Source organism: Chaetodon trifascialis, chromosome 10, assembly GCF_039877785.1.
Source record: "Chaetodon trifascialis isolate fChaTrf1 chromosome 10, fChaTrf1.hap1, whole genome shotgun sequence".
Classification (NCBI taxonomy): domain Eukaryota; kingdom Metazoa; phylum Chordata; class Actinopteri; order Chaetodontiformes; family Chaetodontidae; genus Chaetodon; species Chaetodon trifascialis.
Genome location: NC_092065.1, coordinates 10282901 through 10310003, shown reverse-complemented (window position 1 = coordinate 10310003; position 27103 = coordinate 10282901). Strand labels below are relative to the sequence as shown.

Sequence of the window (27103 nt, the reverse complement as noted above, 5' to 3'; positions counted from 1 at the left end):
TCAATAAACATGTGAGCTTTAATGATACTGAACATGTTCAGATTTGCAGAAGTCAGACACATCAGATGTTGGACAAAGGTGGTTGAGATCTTCTTTACCCTCTTTTATTTAGACATCCAATGTGCTGTGAGATAACTCATGTTGATGGTGTTAGAAATTGTGCTCAACAATCTTTTCAAATTCAAATCCATGTTTTAAATCTTCCACATTTACCACAAATATAATCCGTTTTCCCTGCAAAGACTGTTAAAGTACTGCTGCAAAACGCTGTATATCTGAAGCCATTCTTGTGTCTTTTATCTCTCAAGTAAGTAAAAGCAAGAGAAACACCCTCTAAGAAAACACCATAAAGTTTTAAGTATAAAGGAACAACCTGTTCAGAAGTTATAAAGAGACCCAAGTATGTGCTGTCATCATGGGGCTTTATGCAGACCTGCCTCCCGGAGAATAGATGAGGAAGCGATGACAAGTACTCTCACAGTAAGAGCTTATTTCCAGTGGTGTTGGAAATTTCAGGCCACAACATCCCTGTTGTTTAAACGGTTGAACTTATTTGTCCTTATTTGTGGCTGCTGAATGCACAGAGTTGAGTATTTGGTGGTCTTCACACATTGAGTTTTGATTTTCTATAGATATAGATTTTTGAGAGGAATTGTTAAAGCTTAAAAGAGTATGCTAGTCAAAGATTTTCTCTTCAATGAAACGTAGTTTTCTGAGTTTTTCATTCGTCTGTGGTGTTCTCAGGACACTCAGCGGCTTTGCAGCCACACTTGTCAACTGAAATGTAGGAGTGCGTTATCATGCTGCCATCAGAGCACTTCATCTTCACCTCCCTCTTACTGGTGGCCATTTCTTGACAGCATGAGCATGAATGCATCAGACTGTTGCTCTCCACAGAGTACCTGTAAACAGAAAATTTCAGACAGGATCAGTATCAGTCACCTGCTGTTCAATGTAAAAACAAACATTTGAAACATTTCTCTTCAAATGAAAACTGAACATGTGGTTTTAACCTCATTTAGTAAGTAGTTTGTTCTGTGTATCACTCAGATTCTTACTTTGATGAGGACGATCCACAGGATCCCTTGCAGAATGTGATTTCCACTGGCTTCACTGACTTGCAATTATTCGCCCTCAGATAGGTGGTTTTCCTCCTCATTTCACAGCCGCCACGAAGAGTACCTGTGAATAACAAATGAGCATCTTTTCATCTTGCTGCAAAAATGACACGCGTTATTTCATTGCATAATGCAAAATGCAAAATAAAGAATCTAAAATACAGAATGAAACAATGAATTGGTTAATAAATTGGTTGGTTGACGGAAAATGGATCATGAACAATAATTTCACCATGGCCATCCTGGGTTGGCTGATGTTGATAACCAACCAAGCATGCCTGGGAACTTGCTCATTGGCAGTTACTTGCATATCAGACAGTGATTGGCCTCCTCTACTGAGGAATTCTCCTCTACAGTGACAAATGTTGCCCTGATACAACTCATACAGAAAAGATCAGACATTTTAGGGGACATAAATATAAGAAAAGTACATTTTTGAGTTGTGGGGATATGAAACTTACTTTTAAAAGTTGTGGATGAGGTTTGTAAAGGTCTATATCTATGTGTGACTGCATTCTTAAAAAGTATGATTTAATATTGTGCAATGTGAATTAAAATTATTAATTCATACTCACATTTTTTGCAGCAACCGTTCGCGTCACTTTGTTCAGTTCCCTGTAATATAGACAATGAGGATTGTAACATATGCAGATAAACAACAGTGACAGTACAAAAATGTCCACATTTGTATTTATATCCCTTATATTTTAACTGTTAACTCACTGTATGTGACAGATGTGAAACTCTTTGAGGTACAGTTTGTAAGATAAGCCAGCATCAGTTCAGAATTATTAACAAAGATATTTACCTGGCAGAAATAAGAATTCAAGCTCCTTTCAGAACTACATTATACTCACAGGAACGCATTTCTCTGGATCAAACTCAGGACACGTTATTACTTTTTTCGAGAGTATCAACTCATTCTTCACCTTTTGGCAATCATACTTAATACATGTGTCATTTGGTGGGGACCAAGATGCAGAAGGCTGTCAGAAGTGTAGAAGAGCTCAATGAGTGATCGTATATTATTCTGACTGATACCACAATTCAACATTACAGACACTGATTCTGAAGGATTTTCCAGTATGCTATACTTACTTCAATAATTATTGGAGAAGTGTGGCCTGTGACCTCAACAATACAGCTTGTCTTTTTACATATTGGACAACATTGTCCAGGCTGGTGTTCAAGCCCATAGCCCTGCAAGACATGTACAAATCAATGTGGTCTGCAACTTCAATCAAGTTAAGTTTACACATGATTAGCAATTAGTAATATTGACATAATACTTTCATCCCTTAGGACAGTTTAATCCAAATGAAAACTCAAGTTTTAATTTACACACCCCAAGTGGTACGTTGCCATTATAATGTGTGAAGGTTTGAGATCTCTGAGATTTCTGGTGAGCTGAGGTGAATGCAGTTTTGTTTTTGGTGCTAAAAACACTTACATTTTTCCTTAAAGCATTCAACAGCAACATCGATTTCAATGTCCATGTTACTTTGGGTAATCGACAGAATAGACTGTCAACAATGGTTAAGTCCTCAGTAGAAAAGCTACAAAATTCATTAATCCTCATTGTATTTGGATGGCAGCAGAAATCTCAGAGACAGATGTCTCAACCTTGAGCAAAAAAAAAAAAAAAAAAAAAAAAAAATCTGTTTTGTATCTTTATTTAACTTTTTGTGCAGTGGTATCATGAGTTAACACCTGTATTTAAGACCACACTTCTGACCAATCATCAAGTGCACATAAATAACTAGTCTATGCATCACAGGTCAGAGGTACACTTCTTGCATATGAGCATATGAGAGAGAGTATATAACTTTACTATGATTAAAAACTGCAATATTGAAAAAGTACCGCTGGACATTGTCTGTCACACAATTTAATGCGACACTGAAAAACATTCAGCTTGGTCCTGGGATCCTGGGTGTCATTGCAGTGGCATGATTCACATGGGGTTTTGACAAACTCCTTGCCGGGCTGGAAACAATAAAATGCCAGAAAAGCAAATGTCATACAGGTGTGATAATGGAGTGAAAATACAGAAGAATGGTATTATTCTAATATTATTCTTAAGATTATATCTAATCTATAGACTACTTAGTTTAAAGATTGCAGTTTTTTAGTAACACTTCTACAATCAGATAGTCTTAATAGGGTACATTCAAAATATAAACAGGACATTACTCCTTACCTTGTACTCAGTATCATTGAAGACACAGACGCCTTTGGGTACTAAATGAAAGAATGTTAACAAATATGATCCCATTAAAGGCTTAAGCTTAGGGTTGTTTGTGTCTTTCACACAATAATTATGACAGTAAATGTAACTGAAACCAGCTTACCACAGTGGTAAGAGGGGCAGCAACTGTCTTTTGACATATTGACCTTCAGCTCAAATCCCAGCGGGCACCTCTGCATCGGTGACGGACAGCGGCGCCGATCGCATTCTGTTGGTTGAAAGGTGAGACATGATCAGGGTTGGTGAGTATAACACATAAGATTACAAAAAAATGTTAAATACAGTAACTAAAATGATTACATTCAAATAGGTGATTACTTGCTACATAGCCACGTAAAAAAAAAGGGTCCCTTAATTGTGAAAAAATTTTAAACTTCAATGCAAACATTCTTGTTAGTTAATATAGGTTAACATGTCATATTCTATTTTTCATGTTAATGTATATAGGCTGTACACGATTAGAAAAGCCTGCTTTGTTGCAGTATTTAAACAGAGTTGCATGTCACTGTTTACAGTATACCATACAGTATAGTATAATAATCAGTAATGATTACACTCATACACTCAATATTTCCAAATCTGTCCAGTTGAAGGACAGTATGTGTACCTAAGTTGTACCTAATAAACTGGCAACTGAATGTTATTTTAGAATGTTGTAATACAGAAGAATCAAGAAGATATTATACACATGCTGAGCAGTACTCCCCATGATGAGTACACTGGTCTATAAATGTGTGTAAAATTGTGAAAAGATCAAATCTGTCTGTGTTTGGACATTATGTCAGGAGATGCAGGTGTGGTAATTTGAATCACTCACCACATGCCAGTCTGTCACAGCAGTCCACTGTGCGATTCACCAACACCTCACCTTCCCCAGTACAGGTTAGTGGTTCTTGGGTGGGACATGTGAGAGGCTCACACCGAACAGTGTCACTGTCCTTATCGCAAACACACTGTTGACAGCCACTCTGCCAGGTCTTACCGAACTGTTTTAGGGATGAAGCACAGCTAATGCAACAGCCAAGAAAACTCTGTGAAAAGTGAGAATTAGCGTCTTGTAGCATTTACCTGTGCAGGTTGGCCATCAGGTCCAGTACAACCTTAAACAATAAAAACAATCAGTTTACCCGTACATTCATTCATTCACAAAGCATTGGATTTTTCTTCACAACAGAAAATGCTCTTACAGGAGGAGACACAGACGTCAGAGTTCATACTGAATGAAGTCATCCCCTCAGGACAGAAACATCCCTCCGTCAATTGCATCTTCTGGTTGTCTTTTTCTCCTGGGCATTTTTGTGCATATCTCTCATTGTATCTAAGTATGAGGACAATTGATGGTTAAAAACACATATAATAACTTCAGAACTTGTTCATATCAGTATATAGTGTTAATTTTAAGTGTCCATTTGAGAAGATAGCAGTGTTGGTCTGTCAGTCTACTATTAACTATTAACTATTTGATGCATTGCCATGAAATTTTGTACAGTCATGGTCCCCAGAGAATGACTGTACGTTTACACGTAGCAGGGTATTTTGGAAAATGGATATTTTAGCCCCTCCGTTTTCAAAAATAACATCATGCACACAAGATCGTTTTCAAAAATGTTGTCGTTTACATGAACCTGGATAAATCTGCTGTCGAGCGTATCATAACTATGCCAAACCTATGGGCGCGAGTGTAAACATAGGTCGCTCACATGACAATAAGTATTTTCGGTCTCATGTTGTGACGTTTCGGAGCCTAAAACGCCATTTAACCCAGTTTACACGGCAACAAATAATCGGCGTTTTCAGAAATCTCCACTTTGGCCGGAATTTTTAAAAATGATTGTTTTCCGTGAAAAAAACTCAGTTTGCGTGTAAACGAGAGGCCAAACCTCATGAAAACATATGCGTTTTCCCTAAGTGTAAACGGGGTCTGAATCCTGCGGTATGACACCGGTGATCCATGACTTTCCCTCTAGAGCAGTGTCTCTCAATTCCGGTCCCCAGGCCCCACTGTCCTGCATGTTTTAGATGTTTCCTGCTCCAACACACCTGATTCAAATGAGTGGCTCGTTATCAGACCACTGCAGAGCTTGATGGCAAGCTGATCATTTGAATCAGGTGTGGTGGAGGAGTGAAACATCTAAAACATGCAGGGCAGGGGTCCCCGAGGACTGGAATTGAGAAACACTGCTTTAGTGCAACCATGAGGTTGATGTTTGTGAAATGCTTCAACAATCATAAGATGGACTGCAGTACCATTTGATACAGAAATGTGTCCCCCTTACAGGATTAATTGTAATGACTGTTCATCTTGTGCCATCAAGTCCAAAACCAATTATATTTTGATTAACCTTAGTTGTACTTCATGTATAGTGCTAATTATTTTACATGACCATGCTAATATGCTAACCAAAAACAATGATCATGGTAAACATCACTGTTTAACATCAGCATGTTACCTTTGTCATACAGGTACAGCCCAAGTCTGTACAGCCTAAGTACAGCCGCTCAGAGCTGCTAACATGGTTATAGACTCTTAGCCTTGTTAAATCACAAGCTGCTGACATGAATTAAGTTATGATATTGCTAAATAGAAGTGATCAATTACCTTGCATTGCAAGTTGGAACAAAAGTTGGCCCACAAGGCTTGTAGACTTTATATTCTGGACATTTATATTCTACAACAAGGAAAAGAAGATTGAAACATTAAAATGATGACAAAAAAGGTAATCTGGACATCTGATAATAAAATTGTTTGCTTTCTACTAAAACAAAATTCTCCTACCACACTGTCCGTTGGAAGCATTCCTCCAGTCTACGCAGACAGACGCTTCAGTACACAGTGTGGCGTATGTCTCTATACTGGAACAACCGATGGTGGAATTTCGAATGTGGCAAACATCAAATTTACAGGCCTCATAATAGTTTTGTGGTGGCACTGCTTTGTGGCATGCCTTAAACACCCTTAATGCACAGGAAGGAAAGTAGGCTGTTAAACTGAGTGATACTCCAGCAAGAATTGACATATTGCGTTCATGCTTATTACGTAAATTCTTACTTGCTTATCAAAATTTCACATATATCAGGTTTGCAGGGTTGTGGTGTAGGTGTTGGTTCTATTGGAGGTGGAGAAGAAGGAGGTGGCCTCTCACAATATGGCTTATTCTTATCTCGTACATGCCACTTATATGCCATCTCAGAGCATTGAGGGTGAATCAGGCCATTTGGTAATCTACAGTCGTTTTTCCTGTTGTTGTCACAGTTACCTTGTGAAAGTAAAGATCAACATGACAGATATTACAACCCACGTGTTGCCACATTTGGCACATCCACTGGCATTTTCATATAGAATCTACCACCATTCATATAGTTTAATCTATGAACATAACATGCAGCCTTAGTTGCTATTCAACGTGTTTATTCCAAGAACAACTTACCGCACTGTCCCTCCGTGTTGTTGTGGAAAAGGGAAAATGGTAAGTCAACTCTGAAAAAAAGGCCTTTGAACGTCACAACTGCTTGAATTGCCGGGATTTTCAAAACCAGCTTAATTCCTGATCGTGTTATGATGAAGTCATCATTAGAGTGGGCTGGGAATACCTGCTTGCCATTGACGTACACCTAAACAATTCCAACATTGTTCAAGGGAAACATTTTTAATCATCATTACCATTGCATGTCATGTAAATATATTTGAGTGTAGGTTAAGACAGTCTGTTGTGACAAGATTTACCACGTTCTTGGTTGTTGAGGTTTGATCCATTGCAAGAATAATCTCATAGTTCTTGTAATACACAATCAAGGCTTTTACACAGGTCACAGTCCCAGAGGCATCACAGTTTTCGTTGTCGATATGAACTGTAAAATTGTGTTTAGGAATGATCTCTTTGACCAGGATGTATGTGCAGTTTTTCTGGAAGCTGTAATACTGGCCATCAAATGTCACATAATGAGGATCTCCCCAGCCGGCACAAACACCTGCAAATATTAGACAGAGGTTACACTGGCACACTGGTCACATCAAAGAAAAACTGTGTAAATTGTAGTTAGCCTGAACTTACATCTGCACTCATAGTGGAAACAACAGCCTGCTTCATCATAAACCTTAACTGGTGGAAGGCCATTTTCACACTCAGGCTCAGTCACTGGTTTACATGGCACATGTTCTGTTATCACTTTACCATTGTCACATTTTTGTGTGGTGCAGTTGTCTGAATGCCAGCTCTCACCATCCTGTAAAGGCCAAAATAGTACTTTTAGAAATCTGCTACCAGTAAAATAAATATCATGTTTGAGCCTGCAAGGTGCACACATACACAACATATACATGTATAATGAATGTAATTCAGGAAACAAGGAATTTTTTTTCATTTTACATACTGCTGGAAGGATCTGATGAAATTAAATTAAACAACCATTGACCTTTGTTCAAATATTCTGCAGCTACTAGCTATAATAATATGGCGGTATTAGAGGCATTTCAACTTAATCAGTAATTGCATGTTGAATTTATCAAGTGTTATTGCATGTTGGTGTTGATATTTTTCAGAGTAACAGGATAGGCATTACAAGTGCGTTCCCTTCAATTAAAGGTTTCAGGGTTTCTCAGAATAGAGACCCTGGAAATGAAGTCAGTTAAGATAAAACTTAAGCAGTCCTAACTGATTTTGGGGTCAGTACAGAATGACAGCATTTGTATCTTAAAGGTTCAGTGAGTAGGATTTGTGGCATCTAGTGGTGAGGTAGCAGACTGCAGCCAACTGAATACCCCCTTGCTCACCCTCCCTTATGGGAGCTGCTAAAAATGTGAAATGCCCTCTTTGGAGTCAGTATTTGGTTTGTCTGCTCTGGGTTACACTAGAAACATGGTGATGACTCGCTGGAAGATGACCCACTCTTTCTGTAGACATAAAGAGCTCATTCTAATGTAATGAAAAACACAATGATTCCCATTGTCAGGTACATAAAAGAAACAAACATATAAATATTATTTTCAATTTATGTCAGTAGATCCCCTAAATTCTACACACTGGATCTTTGAGATCATCTAAACCTTTAAACTACAGCTTTATATAATTAAATTCAAATACCTTTCTGGGTGGATTCAGATATGTGCAGTCTGTGAAAGGCCTCTCTGTTGTAACTGTAATTATACTGGCTGTTGTTGAGCCAGTTGGTGTTGTAGTGGCATAGCTTGTTGTGGTTGTGGTAGGAGCTGGTGGAGTAGTAAAGTGACATGGCCTTGCAAGCTTCTCAACACTGCATGTCAAATTACAATATGCAGTGAAACACCAGCCTGATCCATCAGTCTTGTTGTACATGAAGCTGCCTATATGAGAATAAAACCAAGGCAGTTAGATAAAAATGATTAATGATGTGAAAAAACAAGACAAAAGCTGAGGTTACAGGTGTCCCTTTGTAATGTAACCTTTCTGAATACGATTCTAACCACATTAATGGTAATCCAAATGGACACTTAAATGTAAAGTATATGGTATGGATCCTTGATTAAAATCTTTCTCTACAATATCACATATAGTTCCTGTATAAATACGTTTAAATATGTTTTTTTGGCCAAAGGCATCAGTAGGGATGCAAGTTGTGGCCAAACTTGCCAATTGTGGTCATCATCATCATGTTACTATGCAGGCATCATTTTATTTTATTGTCTGTGTTTATTCTATTGTGAGTAAAATAAAGCTAATTAATGTATTTACAGCATATACATCACATTAACAGGCCAACACAGAATTTAGACTCTGTTAATAGATCTCAATGCAAACAGGATTTGACCCCGGAAGGTAAACTTGTTATACAGTGGTCTGTTCTGATCAGGTGTACCAAGTTGCTGGTCAGGTCTATGACCAAAAAGTTAAAATGGTAATAAGAACAACAGCTGATGACAATAGCCCATCACTTACCAGGAGAGAATATTTGATCCATGTACTTGCAGAGACATAAAGTTGTTCTGCCTGGTGTTGAAGACTGAGTAGAAGGTGTCACACGTGGAGTTTCAGAAGTGGTCTGTTCTGGGGTTGCTGTTGTGGTAGTAGACTTTTCTGTGGCTGTTGTAGTGGGTTTTTCTGCGGTTGTTGTGGGTGTTTCTGTGGTTGTTGTGGTGGGTTTTTCTGTGGTCGTGGTTGTTGTGGGTTGTTCTGTGGTTGTGGCTCTTGTTGTGGGTTTTTCTGTGGTTGTGGTTGTTGTGGGTGTTTCTCTGGTTGTTGTTGTTGTGATTGTTTCTGCGGCTGTTGTGGGTTCTTCTGTGGTTGTGGTTGTTTCTGTGGTTGTGGTTGTTGTGGATTTCTCTGTGGTCATGGTTGTTGTGGGTTCTTCTGTGGTTGTAGTTGTTGTGGGTGTTTCTGTGGCTGTTGTGGGTGTTTCTGTGGTTGTAGTTGTTTCTGTGGTTGTTGAAGGTGTAACTGTGGTGGAAGTCTGACAATTGTTAATGCAACATTTGACTCGGATTTCATAATCCAAACAAATTTTGGGAAATTCTTGGTCTTTGTTACGACACATCAGTCCAACTGCTGGATCGCATTTTATTTTTTGTCCTGCTTTATCAAAAGATACTTTGAGTTTTGTTGCTCTACATTGTATTTCCAGGGGTTTTCTACAAACACTCAGATTTGGATCAGTGATGTTTTCAATGGATTCATAATCTCCACCATCTGGATTACGGTCAGGGTAATTATTGTTTATCCAATTTGACCACTTACAAACAAAGCACTCAGCAAGTGTTGTGTTGGGTTTTTCTGTGGTGGTGATTGTGGTGGGTATTTCTGTGGTTGTGGTTGTTTCTCTGGTTGTTGTGGTGGGCGTTTCTGTGGTTGTGGTTGTTGTGGGTGTTTCTGTGGTTGTTGTGGGTTTCTCTGTGGTCATGGTTGTTGTAGTTGTTTCTGTGACTGTGGTCGTTGTGGTGGGTGTTTCTGTGGTTGTGGTTGTTTCTGTGGTTGCTGTTGTGGGTTTCTCTGTGGTTGTGGTTGTTGTGGGTGTTTCTGTGGTTGTTATGGGTGTTTCTGTGGTTGTGGTTGTTGTGGGTGTTTCTGTGGTTGTTTCTGTGGTGGTGGTTGTCGTGGTTGTTTCTGTGGTTGTTGTTGTAGGTTTCTCTGTGGTTGTGGTGGTGGGTTTTTCTGTGGTATTTATTGTGGTGGTGGTTGTTGTGGGTATTTCTGTGGTGGTTGTGGTGGGTTTCTCTGTGGTCATGGTTGTTGTGGGTGTTTCTCTGGTCATAGTTGTTGTGGGTATTTCTGTGGTGGTGGTTGTTTCTGTGGATGTTGTTGTGGGTGTTTCTGTGGTTGTGGTTGTTCCAGTGGTTGTTGTTCTGGGTTTCTCTATGGTTGTGGTTGTTTCTGTGGTTGTGGTTGTTGTGATTGTTTCTGAGGTTGTTGTGGGCGTTTCTGTGGTTGTGGTTGTTTCTATAGTTATGGTTGTTGTGGGTGTTTCTGTGGTGGTTGTTGTTGTTGTTGTTGTGGGTGTTTCTGTGGTGGTGGTTGTTGTTGTTGTTGTTGTTGTGGGTGTTTCTGTGGTTGTTGTGGGTTTCTCTGTAGTCATGGTTGTTGTGGTTGTTTCTGTGACTGTGGTTGTTGTGGTGGGTGTTTCTGTGGTTGCTGTTGTGGGTTTCTCTGTGGTTGTGGTTGTTTCTGTGGTTGTGGTTGTTCTGGTGGGTGTTTCTGTGGTTGTGGTTGTTTCTGTGGTTGTGGTTGTCTCTGTGGTTGTTGTGGGCGTTTCTGTGGTTGTTGTGGGTTTCTCTGTGGTCATGGTTGTTGTGGTTGTTTCTGTGACTGTGGTTGTTGTGGTGGGTGTTTCTGTGGTTGCTGTTGTGGGTTTCTCTGTGGTTGTGGTTGTTTCTGTGGTTGTGGTTGTTCTGGTGGGTGTTTCTGTGGTTGTGGTTGTCTCTGTGGTTGTTGTGGTTGTTTCTGTGGTTGCTGTTGTGGGTTTCTCTGTGGTTGTGGTTGTTGTGGGTGTTTCTGTGGTTGTTATGGGTGTTTTTGTGGTTGTTATGGGTGTTTTTGTGGTTGTGGTTGTTGTGGGTGTTTCTGTGGTTGTTTCTATGGTGGTGGTTGTTTCTGTGGTTGTTGTTGTTGTTGTAGGTTTCTCTGTGGTTGTGGTTGTTGTGGTGGGTTTTTCTGTGGTTGTTATTGTGGTGGTGGTTGTTGTGGGTTTTTCTGTGGTGGTTCTGGTGGGTTTTTCTGTGGTTGTGGTTGTTGTGGGTGTTTCTGTGATGGTGGTTGTTGTGGGTTCCTCTGTGGTCATGGTTGTTGTGGGTTCTTCTGTGGTCATGGTTGTTGTGGGTGTTTCTGTGGTGGTGGTTGTTTCTGTGGATGTTGTTGTGGATGTTTCTATGGTCATGGTTGTTGTGGGTTTTTCTGTGGTTGTTGTGGGTGTTTCTGTGGTTGTAGTTGTTGTGGGTTCTTCTGTGGTTGTAGTTGTTTCTGTGGTTGTGGTTGTTGTAGTCCCAACCAGAGGTGCTGTTAATTGTGTTGTCGTAGCCACTGCATTTGTAACAACTTCAATTGTTGTTGTGGTGGACTTTTCTGTGGTCATGGTTGTTGTGGATTGTTCTGTGGTTGTGGTTGTTGTGGGTGTTTCTGTGGTGATGGTTGTTGTGGGTTTCTCTGTGGTCATGGTTGTTGTGGGTTCTTCTGTGGTTGTGGTTGTTGTGGGTGTTTCTGTGGTGATGGTTGTTGTGGGTTTCTCTGTGGTCATGGTTGTTGTGGGTTCTTCTGTGGTTGTGGTTGTTGTGGGTGTTTCTGTGGTGATGGTTGTTGTGGGTTTCTCTGTGGTCATGGTTGTTGTGGGTTCTTCTGTGGTTGTGGTTGTTGTGGGTGTTTCTGTGGTGGTGGTTGTTTCTGTAGATGTTGTTGTGGGTGTTTCTGTGGTTGTGGTTGTAGTGGGTTTTTCTGCGGTTGTTGTGGGTGTTTCTGTGGTTGTTGTGGTGGGTTTTTCTGTGGTCGTGGTTGTTGTGGGTTGTTCTGTGGTTGTGGCTCTTGTTGTGGGTTTTTCTGTGGTTGTGGTTGTTGTGGGTGTTTCTCTGGTTGTTGTTGTTGTGATTGTTTCTGCGGCTGTTGTGGGTTCTTCTGTGGTTGTGGTTATGGTTGTTGTGGTTGTTTCTGTGGTTGTGGTTGTTGTGGATTTCTCTGTGATCGTGGTTGTTGTGGGTTCTTCTGTGGTTGTAGTTGTTGTGGGTGTTTCTGTGGTTGTTGTGGGTGTTTCTGTGGTTGTAGTTGTTTCTGTGGTTGTGGTTATTGAAGGTGTAACTGTGGTGGAAGTCTGACAATTGTTAATGCAACATTTGACTCGGATTTCATAATCCAAACAAATTTTGGGAAATTCTTGGTCTTTGTTACGACACATCAGTCCAACTGCTGGATCGCATTTTACTTTTTGTCCTGCTTTATCAAAAGATACTTTGAGTTTTGTTGCTCTACATTGTATTTCCAGGGGTTTTCTACAAACACTCAGATTTGGATCAGTGATGTTTTCAATGGATTCATAATCTCCACCATCTGGATTACGGTCAGGGTAATTATTGTTTATCCAATTTGACCACTTACAAACAAAGCACTCAGCAAGTGTTGTGTTGGGTTTTTCTGTGGTGGTGATTGTGGTGGGTATTTCTGTGGTTGTGGTTGTTTCTCTGGTTGTTGTGGTGGGCGTTTCTGTGGTTGTGGTTGTTGTGGGTGTTTCTGTGGTTGTTGTGGGTTTCTCTGTGGTCATGGTTGTTGTGGTTGTTTCTGTGACTGTGGTTGTTGTGGTGGGTGTTTCTGTGGTTGTGGTTGTTTCTGTGGTTGCTGTTGTGGGTTTCTCTGTGGTTGTGGTTGTTGTGGGTGTTTCTGTGGTTGTTATGGGTGTTTCTGTGGTTGTGGTTGTTGTGGGTGTTTCTGTGGTTGTTTCTGTGGTGGTGGTTGTCGTGGTTGTTTCTGTGGTTGTTGTTGTAGGTTTCTCTGTGGTTGTGGTGGTGGGTTTTTCTGTGGTATTTATTGTGGTGGTGGTTGTGGTGGGTTTTTCTGTGGTTGTGGTTGTTGTGGGTGTTTCTGTGATTGTGGTTGTTGTGGGTTTCTCTGTGGTCATGGTTGTTGTGGGTGTTTCTCTGGTCATGGTTGTTGTGGGTGTTTCTCTGGTCATGGTTGTTTCTGTGGATGTTGTTGTGGGTGTTTCTGTGGTTGTGGTTGTTGTGGTTATTTCTGTGGTTGTGGTTGTTCCAGTGGTTGTTGTTGTGGGTTTCTCTATGGTTGTGGTTGTTTCTGTGGTTGTGGTTGTTTCTATAGTTATGGTTGTTGTGGGTGTTTCTGTGGTTGTTGTTGTTGTTGTTGTTGTGGGTGTTTCTGTGGTTGTTGTGGGTTTCTCTGTAGTCATGGTTGTTGTGGTTGTTTCTGTGACTGTGGTTGTTGTGGTGGGTGTTTCTGTGGTTGCTGTTGTGGGTTTCTCTGTGGTTGTGGTTGTTTCTGTGGTTGTGGTTGTTCTGGTGGGTGTTTCTGTGGTTGTAGTTGTTTCTGTGGTTGTGGTTGTCTCTGTGGTTGTTGTGGGCGTTTCTGTGGTTGTTGTGGGTTTCTCTGTGGTCATGGTTGTTGTGGTTGTTTCTGTGACTGTGGTTGTTGTGGTGGGTGTTTCTGTGGTTGCTGTTGTGGGTTTCTCTGTGGTTGTGGTTGTTTCTGTGGTTGTGGTTGTTCTGGTGGGTGTTTCTGTGGTTGTGGTTGTTTCTGTGGTTGTGGTTGTCTCTGTGGTTGTGGTTGTTTCTGTGGTTGCTGTTGTGGGTTTCTCTGTGGTTGTGGTTGTTGTGGGTGTTTCTGTGGTTGTTATGGGTGTTTCTGTGGTTGTGGTTGTTGTAGGTGTTTCTGTGGTTGTTTCTGTGGTGGTGGTTGTTGTGGTTGTTTCTGTGGTTGTGGTTGTTGTGGTGGGTTTTTCTGTGGTTGTTATTGTGGTGGTGGTTGTTGTGGGTTTTTCTGTGGTGGTTGTGGTGGGTTTTTCTGTGGTTGTGGTTGTTGTGGGTGTTTCTGTGATGGTGGTTGTTGTGGGTTTCTCTGTGGTCATGGTTGTTGTGGGTTCTTCTGTGGTCATGGTTGTTGTGGGTGTTTCTGTGGTGGTGGTTGTTTCTGTGGATGTTGTTGTGGGTGTTTCTATGGTCATGGTTGTTGTGGGTTTTTCTGTGGTTGTTGTGGGTGTTTCTGTGGTTGTAGTTGTTGTGGGTTCTTCTGTGGTTGTTGTGGGTGTTTCTGTGGTTGTGGGTGTCGTAGTCCCAACCAGAGGTGCTGTTAATTGTGTTGTCGTAACCACTGCATTTGTAACAACTTCAATTGTTGTTGTGGTGGACTTTTCTGTGGTCATGGTTGTTGTGGATTGTTCTGTGGTTGTGGTTGTTGTGGGTTTTTCTGTGGTGGTGGTGGTTGTTGTTGTTGTGGGTTTTTCTGTGGCTGTTGTGATGGATTTTTCTGTGGTTGTGGTTGTTGTGGGTGTTTCTGTGGTGATGGTTGTTGTGGGTTTCTCTGTGGTCATGGTTGTTGTGGGTTCTTCTGTGGTTGTGGTTGTGGGTGTTTCTGTGGTGATGGTTGTTTCTGTGGATGTTGTTGTGGGTGTTTCTGTGGTTGTGGTTGTTGTGGGTTTTTCTGTGGTTGTTGTGGGTGTTTCTGTGGTTGTGGTTATTGTGGTGGGTGTTTTGGTGGTTGTGGTTGTTGTGGGTGTTTCTCTGGTTGTGGTTGTTCCTGTGGTTGTTGTTCTGGGTTTCTCTGTGGCTGTGGTTGTGGTGGGTGTGGGTGTTCCTGTGGTTGTTGTGGGTTTCTCTGTGGTCATGGTTGTTGTGGTTGTTTCTGTGGTTGTGGTTGTGGGTGTTTCTGTTGTTGTGGTTGTTTCTGTGGTTGTAGTTGTGGGTGTTTCTGTGGCTGTTGTGGGTGTTTCTGTGGTTGTGGCTGTTGTGGGTTCTTCTGTGGTTGTAGTTGTTTCTGTGGTTGTGGTTGTTGAAGGTGTAACTGTGGTGGAAGTCTGACAATTGTTAATGCAACATTTGACTCGGATTTCATAATCCAAACAAATTTTGGGAAATTCTTGGTCTTTGTTATGACACATCAGTCCAACTGCTGGATCGCATTTTACTTTTTGTCCTGCTTTATCAAAAGATACTTTGAGTTTTGTTGCTCTACATTCTATTTCCAGGGGTTTTCTACAAACACTCAGATTTGGATCAGTGATGTTTTCAATGGATTCATAATCTCCACCATCTGGATTACGGTCAGGGTAGTTATTGTTTATCCAATTTGACCACTTACAAACAAAACACTCAGCAAGTGTTGTGTTGGGTTTTTCTGTGGTGGTGGTTGTTGTTGGTATTTCCATGGTTGTGGTTGTTTCTCTGGTTGTTGTGGTGGGTGTTTCTGTGGTTGTGGTTGTTACTGTGGTTGTGGTTCTTGTGGGTGTTTCTGTGGTTGTGGTTGTTGTGGATTCTTCTGTGGTTGTCATTGTTGTGGGTGTTTCTGTGGTTGTGGTTGTTGTGGGTGTTTCTCTGGTTGTGGTTGTTTCTGTGGTTGTGGTTGTTGTGGTGGGTTTTTCTGTGGTTGTGGTTGTTTCTGTGGTTGTTGTTCTGGGTTTCTCTGTGGTTGTGGTTGTTTCTGTGGTTGTGGCTGTTGTGGGCGTTTCCGTGGTTGTGGTTGCGGTTGCGGTTGTTGTGGGTGTTTCTGTGGTTGTTGTGGGATTCTCTGTGGTCATGATTGTTGTGGTTGTTTCTGTGGTGGTGGTTGTTGTTGTTGTGGTGGGTGTTTCTGTGGTTGTGGTTGCTTCTGTGGTTGTGGTTGTGGTTGTTTCTGTGATTGTTGTGGGTGTTTCTGTGGTTGTGGTTGTTGTGGGTTCTTCTGTGGTTGTCATTGTTGTGGGTGTTTCTGTGGTTGTGGTTGTTGTGGGTGTTTCTCTGGTTGTAGTTGTTTCTGTGGTTGTTGCTGTGGGTTCCTCTGTGGTTGTGGTTGTTTCTGTGGTTGTGGTTGTTGTGGTGGGTTTTTCCGTGGTTGTGGTTGTTCCTGTGGTTGTTGTTCTGGGTTTCTCTGTGGTTGTGGCTGTTGTGGGCGTTTCTGTGGTCATGGTTGTTGTGGTTGTTTCTGTGGTGGCGGTTGTTGTTGTTGTGGTGGGTGTTTCTGTGATTGTGGTTGCTTCTGTGGTTGTGGTTGTGGTTGTTTCTGTGATTGTTGTGGGTGTTTCTGTGGTTGTGGTTGTTGTGGGCGTTTCTGTGGTTGTAGTTGCTTCTGTGGTTGTGGTTGTTGAAGGTGTAACTGTGGTGGAAGTCTGACAATTGTTAATGCAACATTTGACTCGGATTTCATAATCCAAACAAATTTTGGGAAATTCTTGGTCTTTGTTACGACACATCAGTCCAACTGCTGGATCGCATTTTACTTTTTGTCCTGCTTTATCAAAAGATACTTTGAGTTTTGTTGCTCTACATTCTATCTCCAGAGGTTTTCTACAAACACTCAGATTTGGATCAGTGATGTTTTCAATGGATTCATAATCTCCACCATCTGGATTACGGTCAGGGTAGTTATTGTTTATCCAATTTGACCACTTACAAACAAAGCACTCAGCAAGTGTTGTGTTGGGTTTTTCTGTGGTGGTGGTTGTTTCTGTGGTTGTGGTTGTGGTTGTTGTGGTTGTTTCTGTGGTTGTTGTTGGTGGTTTCTCTGTGGTTGTTGTCGTTGTGGGTGATGCTGTGGTTGTGGTTGTTGTGGGTATTTCTGTGGTTGTGGTTGTTTCTGTGGTGGTTGTTGTGGGTTTCTCTGTAGTTGTGGTTGTTTCTGTGGTTGTTGTTGGTGGTTTCTCTGTGGTTGTTGTCGTTGTGGGTGATGCTGTGGTTGTGGTTGTTGTGGGTATTTCTGTGGTTGTGGTTGTTTCTGTGGTGGTTGTTGTGGGTTTCTCTGTAGTTGTGGTTGTTTCTGTGGTTGTGATTGTTCTGGTGGACTTTTCTGTGGTCGTGGTGGTGGTTGTGGGTTTTTCTGTGGTTGTGGTTGTTGTGGGTTTTTCTGTAGTTGTCATTGTGGTTGTTCCTGTGGTTTTTAAAAAATAAAAGATTAATCATCAAGCTGACTTTAAAATCTGCCTATAAAAAATCTTCCACAACTATGCTGTGCATTTTTGAAGACTCTTATTCTTACCGTTTGTGTCAAAAACAAAGAGTGTTGTTGTTGTTGGTGTCTGGGTGGTTGTTGTTCCATTGCAAGCCTGCATGGTTCTGGAAATATTTCCTCTTTCTCCACAAACAGCCGTGATACAGGTTCCATCTCCATCATGTGTGTCATAGATTTTATCTCCATACTTGTATGTATGGTTTCTATACAAACAAGTGCAATCTGCAAAAGAAACAAATCTGTGAGAATTAAATGCATCTTTATTGTTTCAGTAAATACAAACTATAGTCTTTTCAAATGAATCTATACATTATGATAGCTGTTTCAGTGACAACAATCAATCACAGTGATAGTCACAACCATACTCACTGCTGCACTCCACCTTTGTTGAAGAACAAGTACTGAAAGGTAAATAAGAGAAGAGGACTTTAAACACAATGTAGAAACATGTAGGGCACCATAATGGTGCAGAATGCTGGTTAAATTTTATGCAACAACCATAATTATCAGACAACATCAAAGTGGTCCTATAATAAGTTATTCCACACATTGCTACTGCAGTGTAAATCAACAGGCCTTTTAGTGACATTAAAACAGTTCACACAGTTCCATGAAAAACAATAGATCAAATAAAACAAAACACCAAGTATGGGGTGCATTTATGTTGCAATTTTGCAATATGAAAGTTAAGCAACTATTTATTTCCCAGATTGCCATGTAAAAGATTCAAATAATTTCAGAAAATTATTAAAAATAATTAAAGAAATAAAGGTTACAACATGTAAAACTCCAGACTTAATTCCATTTCAATTTTAGTTATGGCAGTACAGTAGTAACTAGCTGCAGAAGGCTAAAGTATGGCTTGTGATGACAAATAAAATCAAGGATGTAAAAATAGTCATCTGTCTATCTAGTTTATAATACAGTGACACAACAGGATAGTATGATGTGACTATACATTATCTAATTATGTTAGCTTTTGTAAAAACAATACAAGGGTTATTGATTAACTTTGGCACCAACTCATTTCTTAAGTTATTTCTTGTTATTTCTTAAGTATTAATAATATGGAATGTGTCCCACCAGTTGAAACAGTTGTCCTGTGGAGGCAGGCGCTCCCCTTCTTTATAATGATTCCCTTTGTTGTCATAACAGCCACATTCCTCCTCTGACACACACTTCATGGTAACTTCCTCCAAATAAGATCGTTCAGGTGGGCAACGGGGATAGCAGCCTTAAAAAGTTAAATGTTGAGAGTCCAATGTCATTAACATGACAGTAAACACATTGGCTTTGCTAGAAAAAAAGCATGCATGGCCAATCAACTCTCTCTACATCGCTTCCATGTCATTTGTACCTTCTAAAGCTGGAATTTGATTGTAGCACGTTCCCGAGGGATTCCTGCATGTCTTCATGCATTTTTTTCCACAAGACTGATAGTGCCATTCACACCCTCCTTCACGGTTGTAATAATCACAGAACAGAGCTGATGAAACAAAAAAGATGAATATTAACAAGATTCCAGAAAAGATTACTTAGTCATGAATAACATCTTCATAATAAAATGATATTTTATAAAACCCTGATTCCTGTTTTGTAAACATAAATAAAACAGAATGTGATCATTTGCTCATCCTTTTTGACATACACTCAATTGAAAACAGTACAAAAGCAATATATTTAATGTTTTACCTCCTCAACTTCATTGATTTTTGTAAATATGTGTTTATAATGAATTTGATGGCAGCAGCACATTTCAAACAAGTTGGGACAGTGGAAACAAACACAGGTAAATAGGTTCGTTGGTAAGAGGTGATAGTATCATGATTGGGGCATCCTCGAAAGGCTCAGTCGTTCACAAATAAAGGATGGAGCGAGGTTCACCACTTTGTGAACACATGATTGTATAAAGGATGTTACTACATGGGCTCCAGAACACTTCAGAAAACAATTCATTTGCAAATGATTGCATTCTGTTTTTATTGATGTTTCATAAAGTGTCCCAACATTTTTTGGACTCAGGGCAAAGGTGATGCTGCCCATACATTTTATGATTATCTCTTCACAGAAGCACAAATAAAACACTCACGGCAGATTTTTGGAGTTCTCCATTTCACACAAGCTCCGGCCTCATTACAGGCTAGGGCATAGGCTGCTACAGCCGAGCAGAAACACTCACAATCTCCTCCTATATTGCAGGCACAAGTGTCTGCCACACAGGCATCATAATAGCTGCGGTGATCCACCTTTTTGAAAGAAACCATTGTAAATGTAAGAGGAGTTTAAATCATATTCAATTAGTTAATTATACAGAAAGTCATTAGAATGACTTCACGTGACACGTGACATTGCTCAGCAGTTTTCTTACCTTTGAATGGCAAGAGGCAAATACGTCACCGCTGATAAGACCGCACTGTTTTAGAGCCCATGCCTGCCTGTGTGAGTACAGACTGCAGGGAGGTTTTAGTGCTTTTGTATCAGGGCAACTGGATGACAATTTCCAGCTGTTTCCAAACTCAAGGGGTTCAACCACAACTCCTTTGTTTCTGGTGGTGAAATCGTTCCTGATATTTCCATCGTAATTCCCGCACAGACCACAGACTTTTCCCTGGAATAAGAAGATCTAGTTAATTTGTAAAATGGCAACCTGAGTAATATTTAGCTAAACACCTGTGTATCTGCTCACCCACCTTGAATGTGGAGCTGAGTTTGATCATGAGTGTTGTCTTCTTATTCCAAATCAGTACAAGACCATTTTTTGCCTCAATGACACGATATATACCCATAGTGTGGACGTGATAGGGTATGTCCGCCCCTTTGCTTCGTTTGGTAACTCTGACATTTTCCTCTGAAAGAACAATTTCCTTGTTCTGAAAGAAACAAAACATGCTCATTTGTAGTCCTGCTGAGGCAGCATTTTAAACACATATAGTAGTGTTACATACCCCTAAGTAGAGTTTGATTGCAGTAGAGCAGATGCTTTCAGTTGTTCCACACGGGACACTTTCAGTCAGAACCCTGAAGGTGCCATTCGTATCGTCACCACAGTAATCCTGCAAGATATCGTTGTCAGCATCACGACACTGGTTTCTGACAGATCACAAAGGCTTAATATAAGTTTGTGCTCTACCTGAGTGAAAACGTAGCCACACTCGCCATTGAAGGAGAATTTCTTTTCATCAAAAGTAACATAATGCCCTTCTCCATATATGGTGCAGCCCCTGTAACACTTATGACGTGTACATTTCCATTGTCTTCCTTTGCAAGTGCTGTGATTTAAACAGATGAAGTTATGTCAAGTTATGTATTTTCAATTGAAGGAGCACACAGCCATGAACTGACACAGCACAAGTTTAGAGTGGAAGAGATTAAAAGGCTCACCAGGTGTTGCAGTCTACAGTGACAGTCTCTCCAGAATTATAGGATTCTCCATTATACATGCAGGGACAGAGCTCCTCCTTAACACAGCCACCTTTATTATCTGCCACCAGGCCAGCAGGACACACACAGCCTGAGATGCACTTTTTACTGACCTATAGAGTGTAAAAGTAATGTATTGAACATGTCATCTGGCTCTAATATACATGTAGACAACAGTCAACAACAGTCATAAACCAGTGTCTCAGTCTTACACAGTCTGAGTCCAGCGTCTGGCAGCTTTTTTGACACTCTGATCCTTTGGCATCTGGCTTTGCACATTTGAGGAAAACCATTGGACTGGTGCATGCTGATGACAATGATAGAGTGTTACACAGGGTACAACTGTATGTTTGGTGTTGCTCATATTGTGCTTTGCTATAGAAGGAATACTCTGACAAGCTGAGTGCTTTGTACCCACATTCATTTTTGGGGGTTCCTGTACAGCTTAGTCTTCCATTGTGGCAGGAGCTGAAATGCATAGAAAGACAGGCAAGGAGGACAAAGAAACGAACAAATGTTAATTCTTGATAGTTTTGGCTCAAAAACAACACAGGACAGCAGTTCCCAAATGGTCTATCCATTTTTAGGATCTGCAATTCTCCTTAAGAGTAAATTCACACACACAAGAAGTCAAATCTAAGACCTTATTTCTGCTCACATTTTATGGAACAACATGAAAATAAAAACAAACAAAGTGCAAATGGATCTTAAAACCCAATTAAATAAGAAGCACTCCAACAAGAAGTGTAATTTTGGCTTAAAAAACAACATTAAAACATTGTATCAGCAACTAGAACAAATTTAGGCATATCATTTCATGGCATGATGTTTAAATAGACCTAATAATAAGAAAAGAGCAATAATAACTTGGAAAAATATAATGATAAATTTTCTTAAGTCAACAAACAAGTAACAAGCCAGATTTTAAGCAAGGCCTCTTCACTGGATACAACATAATGAGGTTTTTTATTTTAATCTTCACTTTCAGTAAGACCAAGTTTAACATATTCCTTGTCAAAACACCTTACATCTCTCTCTCCTCTTGTTTCTTGTGACCTCTCCACTGTCAGCTTATCAATAAAACCATAACATGCCCAAAAATAATCCTACAAGAAGACAACTCTGCTTTAATCTTATTGGAAATACTGAAATCCTCACCAGTTTTGTCCACGGATTTCCCCAGGGTGTACCACCGTCTCTCCCATATAACAAGGGCATTGTGAGGCTGGCACACACTTCTCCTTCTCATTTAGGTAAGTTCCTTCAGCACAGCCGCAGCCGTCAAGTGGAGTGAATTTAGCCTCACATGTCAGGTCTGACTGGCTCAGAGAGCGACAGGTGCGATTGCAGTTTGTCATTTGGTAGTCATACACAAAAGTAGAAGGGCAGCTAGCATATTTCCCTTTGAAAGGAAACAGGGTCTCTTACTGTTTGAACACAAGAAATAAATTTGGACTTCATTTATTCGACATGGTTTGGGTTTAACTTACGGCATATTTTGTCCCTCCATCCTGTCAGGAAAACACCTGCAGCGGCACATGCGTGGACATAGGAGGATATGGCAGCACACATGCACTTTTCACTGTCTTCACAGGAGCAGGCGTCAGAAATACAAAGCTGCAGAGAGAAGCAGCAACAGGCTCACTGAATCACTGTGCAGTTGTTAAACGAGTAAAATAACACAAATACATGAATATATAGAAAATAGAATACATGAAGAAATGACAGCTTACAGTTTTATAGTATTCTGGACTTATTTCAGAATGGCACTTGGCAAAACTCCCTTTTGGGTCTGACAGCAGGGAACACCAGTGAGTGGCGTAATCCTCTAAAAAAAAAAAAAACCCACAAAAACATATTTACTGGTGGGGTGCTGTGAAGAATGATATTAAAATACCGAGCATTAGGTCCAGGACCTACCCCTGTTCATGCTGGAACTGCAGGGGTTATTAAATGTGTTTTTCACATTGAGGCAGGTTGCTTTGGTCTTCCAGGTGTTGATAAATGTCGCAGCCGTTCCCTCAATCAATCCATTTGTGGTTTTGAAGTCATCAACTTCCATGTCATTAAAATCTCCACAAAGGCCTGGATGAAGATAATGACTTTGACTTAATGCCTAACTCACTGCACTATTCATCAGACTATATTTTACACTATAAGCAAGAGCTCAAGGAGAAAAAACACACCTCTGAGTTTTCCTTTAATGGAAACACTGGTTTTGATGTAGACCTGCATAGTGGGTGTGTGCTGAATCTCAAGATGAAGCCCAAAGGTGGTGTGGATGACAGTGAAGAAGGTTGATGGGTTGAAGACTGTTATTTTGTCTGCAGGCAGAAAAACATTTTCACACTCAATAAAGAGACGTTTTTACTTTGTACAAACTCAGTTATACCTTGTGATTTCATAGGAAAAGAAACACACTCCCCGCCCCCAACCACTCACCCATGAAAAGAGGCAGCTCAGAGATCTCTTTGTTATATAAAACCTTTCCACTGGCTTCAACTACAATGATCTGTAGTGGGGGGAAAAATGACAATGTGACTTAAAAACTTCAGGGTAAGTCTCAACTCAAAAGATATGAAATGGAAAAAATCCTATAAATAAGTCTTCTCTTTCTTTACATAGTGGAATTACCATTTGTTTAGGCAGGAGCAGAGTGACTGCAGTGAGGCAAGCTTCTTTTTCACATTCACCCAGGTCACCAAGGACACTGAAAGTCCCATTGGTTTCCTGAAATCAAGAGCATGAAAGTACGCTAAATTGGAAATTGTTTGCTTATTAAAGTATTGGATATTTGTTTGGGAATCATTTAAAGGATGAATTCAGTGAAGTGCCTAACCTTGGTGAGAACATAAGTGCAGTCTCCTTTGAAGGTGTATGTTTTATCATCATAGGTGGAGATGTGGGAGCCACCCAGTACAGAGCAGGTACCAGGACAGCCCAAGTCCTTATACTGCCACTCACCCTTGATACAGGTACTGTCAAAAGAGCACAGTCACTTCAACTGGATGGACCACCTTAAATACTCATGCTGTAAATGTAAACATTGTAGTGAAGTGATTACCCTTTTTTACATTGCCCCGAGTAGGATTCCCCCGGTTTGTATGGCTTGCCATTGTGTAAGCAGGAACACTGGTCCACAGCAACACACCCACTTTGGTTAATGTCATCAAATACAGTCCCTTGGGAGAAACATATTGATATGATGAGAAGGGCAACAGTAAACTGCTCTTCACAATGCAAATCCTATGAGCCATATGTCACAAGTGTGCAGAGTCCTGCAGGGAGAACAGTTAAATGACTTTTGAAATGCTTAATTTGTGCTGAATTAACAGAGCATAAACAATATTTTTGTCATTTTAGCATATTTTTCAATGTGCTGAATATGCCATACATATATGTGCCACATATATGTTCCATATATAAAAAGGGTCATTTTTGTAATATTTTAAAATATATATTCTAAATATGTAGAAATATATATTCACCTATTGGTGAAAGACATATATGGACACTGATATCATATATGTTACTTACATATATGGCCATATACCAGATTTATGTATGGGCTGTGGAGGCTTTAAAATTTGGAAACTCACCAGATGGACAGAAGCATCCGTCCATGCAGTGATCATCACACACTTGGCTTCTCTGGGGGTTGCTGCAGGTGTCAGTACAGGGACTGCCGCATTCCTTATACTCCATGTTGAAAGGGCACGTGCTTGCTATTCAACATGAAAAAAAATAAATAAAAAAAATCTAATGATAGACACACAATGAAAACACCAAAGCTTGAATACATAAACGCTTTGACTCTTACCACACAGCTGCGTTGTCTTCCATTTCTGTGGTTTCCCACCGGCATGAGCACACTGACGGGAATACTCTGATATTGTTGAGCACAAGCATGAAGTGTTGTTGCTGCTGCAGTAGCACAGGTCTTTCACGCAGGCTTTGATGAAGGAGTCAGTATCAATCAGGCCCTTACAGCTGAGGAATGCAGATCCTAACAGCAGGTTCTTACAGAGGTCTGTCTGTGGGTCAAAGTATATGATGTATATAAATTGTACCTAAATGTAATATAGAAAATTATCTGAAGCAAAAGAATTTTCACATACCTGATTAGTACAGGTCTGCATGGCAGTAGAGGTCTTTCTTTTACAGATTTCAGTCTGACCATCAACATTAGAGACCAGAGAATTCCCACATTCTTCAGAAGTTACAAACTCCTCTGTAGTGAAACGGAAAAGAGTTTTGGTTTCACACACGTGAAGACTGATTTTGTGCAGTTTGTCTTAAGCTTTACTTTCTAGTATTTACCTCTTGTTCTGTACTCTTTTGCAATCCGGACTCCGTTGAAGTCACCACACAGGCCACAGGTCTGTTTCTTGAATTTTGCATCCAGTTCAACCTTAGAAGCAGGTGAAAATTAGACTCGGCCAAAGTGAAGAAAAGACAAAGAACTCCCTGAGCTACCGGCACCATTTCTCTGCAGTCGTTTGCCTTTTTTTCGCCCAACCATATCAGACAAGAATGAAAAGTGTGAACATCCACATGGTAATTTATCAAACGTCAGCTCCAGATACACAGCGTGTGAGTCAGTCAAGAGTATGTGAACTGTTTCAAAGAATGAACTGTCATGCTTAAACGCATTCTCCTCGTCTTTCTGCTCCTAGTTGCAGGAATAACTTTCCTAAGGACATGAGATTGAGCCAGTGGTTGTGAATTGTGCTCTTTAACATTTTTAATGCATGCAAAATGCATTTTTTGCAGCTTCCCTGGTAGTACTAACTTTGGTGGCATTTGGTCATACTTTAAAGACTTTCTCATAGATACAATGTAAGTTCACTTTTGTCATCGATGGAAAAAATCGAGAAGTGCTGATCAAGACACTGAACCCTCACAATCGCTTCCCTTTCAATTAATCTTAATCTTAAAGTCACCTGAGTCAATTCTCTAATCTAGAACTAGATATAGTGTATCATAAAAGCCTAGTGTCTGCACTTGTCTGTCAGGTTTTTTTTTTTTACTATTGTTTTATTTATTGTAATTGCTGCATTGTTTGGGTCATTTTATAAGTTATCCTTTTAATCTGTACAGCACTTTGGTAAACCCCGGTTGTTTTAAATGTGCTCTATAAATAAAGTTTGAGTTGAGTTGAGTTGAGTTATCAAAATAATAAAGCAAATCAATATAAGATATTATTTAAATGTAGGTGCATCAGGTATGATGGCACAATGAATACACATACCCAGAGAGAGTCTTTGCCGTTCCAGATGACACTCAAACCCAGCTTTGCCTTGATTTTAATATAGGAGAGAGCTTCTTCAATTGAAATGCCAGGCTGTCTGAATGGTACAGTGACACTGGAGGCAGCAACAAAAAGATCATCCCAGTAAGATAACAAGACAGCACTGTAACCATTAGATGAGCTGGTGAAAAGTCGCATTATCCAAACAGACTCACGGTTTATCAGCCACTTTAATAGAAGCGTTGGCTAATTCCACAACAACCCTATCCACTTCTATAGTGACCTTCTTAATGGTGGTGACCCCACTTATCTCCTGCCGTTGGAACTGAATATTGAAAGTGTCATAACTTTTCTTATTCTGGGATGCAAGGACGTAGTTGCAAGTGGAGGGAAGCTGATAGAAATCTCCATCCAAGGTCCTAAAATGATAGTTTCCCCACGTACTGCAGAACTGGTCTAGTTTGTGGAGAAAAAAAATTTGTTCATATCATACAATGTATTTTTGACTTAATATCTTTCACCTTAGGAAAAAAATGTCTGAACATGACTCAAAAAAGACATTTAAACATTAAGTGCAAACCATCAATAATGTCAGACAAAAGCAAAGTGTTTATATCAATAATAACAAGTATGCACATAAAAAGAACACTTAAGGTTGTTTTTAGCATTTTTTCCTCCCAGGATAGGGTCCTTCTATACTTGATTAACAGTGCAACACAAGCTTGGATGTAATACATGCAGCTCCCTTTGTACCCCATTGAGTGTGCTCACCGGCGGCCTCCGCAGATAGTCCCAGGCAGAGGGTGAGCCACGGTATCACCCATTTAAGTGGCATCCTGTTTGTTCTCATGATCATTGAGAGGGATCGTCAAGCCAACTGCTCTCACACTGTCAGCATCATGTTATATAGTTAAATTGGTGTTTGCAATTCAGGAGGGGTAAAAAAATAAATGCCTTTTGGGTGTCAACCACT

At 40.3% G+C, this 27103-nt stretch overlaps 2 protein-coding genes across 2 annotated transcripts; both read right to left on the bottom strand.

Moving 5' to 3' along the window:
- Nucleotides 1-9426, bottom strand: LOC139337453 (intestinal mucin-like protein). The gene is made up of 19 exons (XM_070972031.1): nt 9279-9426; nt 8448-8686; nt 7419-7590; nt 7091-7335; nt 6795-6978; nt 6416-6623; nt 6143-6321; nt 5966-6035; nt 4554-4684; nt 4435-4466; nt 4184-4352; nt 3473-3574; nt 3319-3359; nt 2982-3104; nt 2217-2318; nt 1976-2104; nt 1694-1733; nt 1059-1182; nt 1-902 (listed from the first exon to the last, which is right to left on the bottom strand). The coding sequence occupies exons 1-19, from the start codon at nt 9298-9300 to the stop codon at nt 722-724; spliced, it is 2493 nt and encodes an 830-aa protein (XP_070828132.1). The 5' UTR covers nt 9301-9426; the 3' UTR covers nt 1-721.
- LOC139337347 (mucin-2-like) lies at nt 9371-27006 on the bottom strand. Its single transcript, XM_070971890.1, has 31 exons — nt 26902-27006; nt 26346-26586; nt 26131-26245; nt 25200-25290; nt 24998-25110; nt 24700-24913; nt 24479-24604; nt 23944-24061; nt 23719-23857; nt 23514-23609; nt 23322-23391; nt 23066-23203; nt 22800-22964; nt 22613-22707; nt 22370-22496; nt 22038-22281; nt 21298-21347; nt 21092-21186; nt 20841-20992; nt 20590-20728; nt 20405-20512; nt 20150-20329; nt 19828-20067; nt 19549-19705; nt 18817-18945; nt 18543-18693; nt 17829-17860; nt 14923-17378; nt 12262-13314; nt 9601-11970; nt 9371-9526 (listed from the first exon to the last, which is right to left on the bottom strand). The coding sequence occupies exons 1-31, from the start codon at nt 26984-26986 to the stop codon at nt 9371-9373; spliced, it is 9645 nt and encodes a 3214-aa protein (XP_070827991.1). The 5' UTR covers nt 26987-27006.
- Between the last annotated feature and the right edge of the window lie 97 nt (nt 27007-27103).

What these genes read in the sequence shown, in the direction of transcription:
- LOC139337453 (XM_070972031.1), bottom strand. Translation starts at nt 9,300, where the DNA reads ATGGATCAAATATTCTCTCCTG. An exon ending in CCTCAACAACCAAGAACGTG is followed by an intron (nt 6,979 to 7,090) that starts GTAAATCTTGTC and finishes GGAATTGTTTAG; the next exon opens with GTGTACGTCAATGGCAAGCA. An exon ending in GTTCCAACTTGCAATGCAAG is followed by an intron (nt 4,685 to 5,965) that starts GTAATTGATCAC and finishes CCTCATACTTAG; the next exon opens with ATACAATGAGAGATATGCAC.
- LOC139337347 (XM_070971890.1), bottom strand. Translation starts at nt 26,986, where the DNA reads ATGATCATGAGAACAAACAGGATGCCACTTAAATGGGTGATACCGTGG. An exon ending in CAGTTCCAGCATGAACAGGG is followed by an intron (nt 22,708 to 22,799) that starts GTAGGTCCTGGA and finishes TTTTTTTTTTAG; the next exon opens with AGGATTACGCCACTCACTGG. An exon ending in AACAAAGGTGGAGTGCAGCA is followed by an intron (nt 17,379 to 17,828) that starts GTGAGTATGGTT and finishes TAAAAACCACAG; the next exon opens with GAACAACCACAATGACAACT.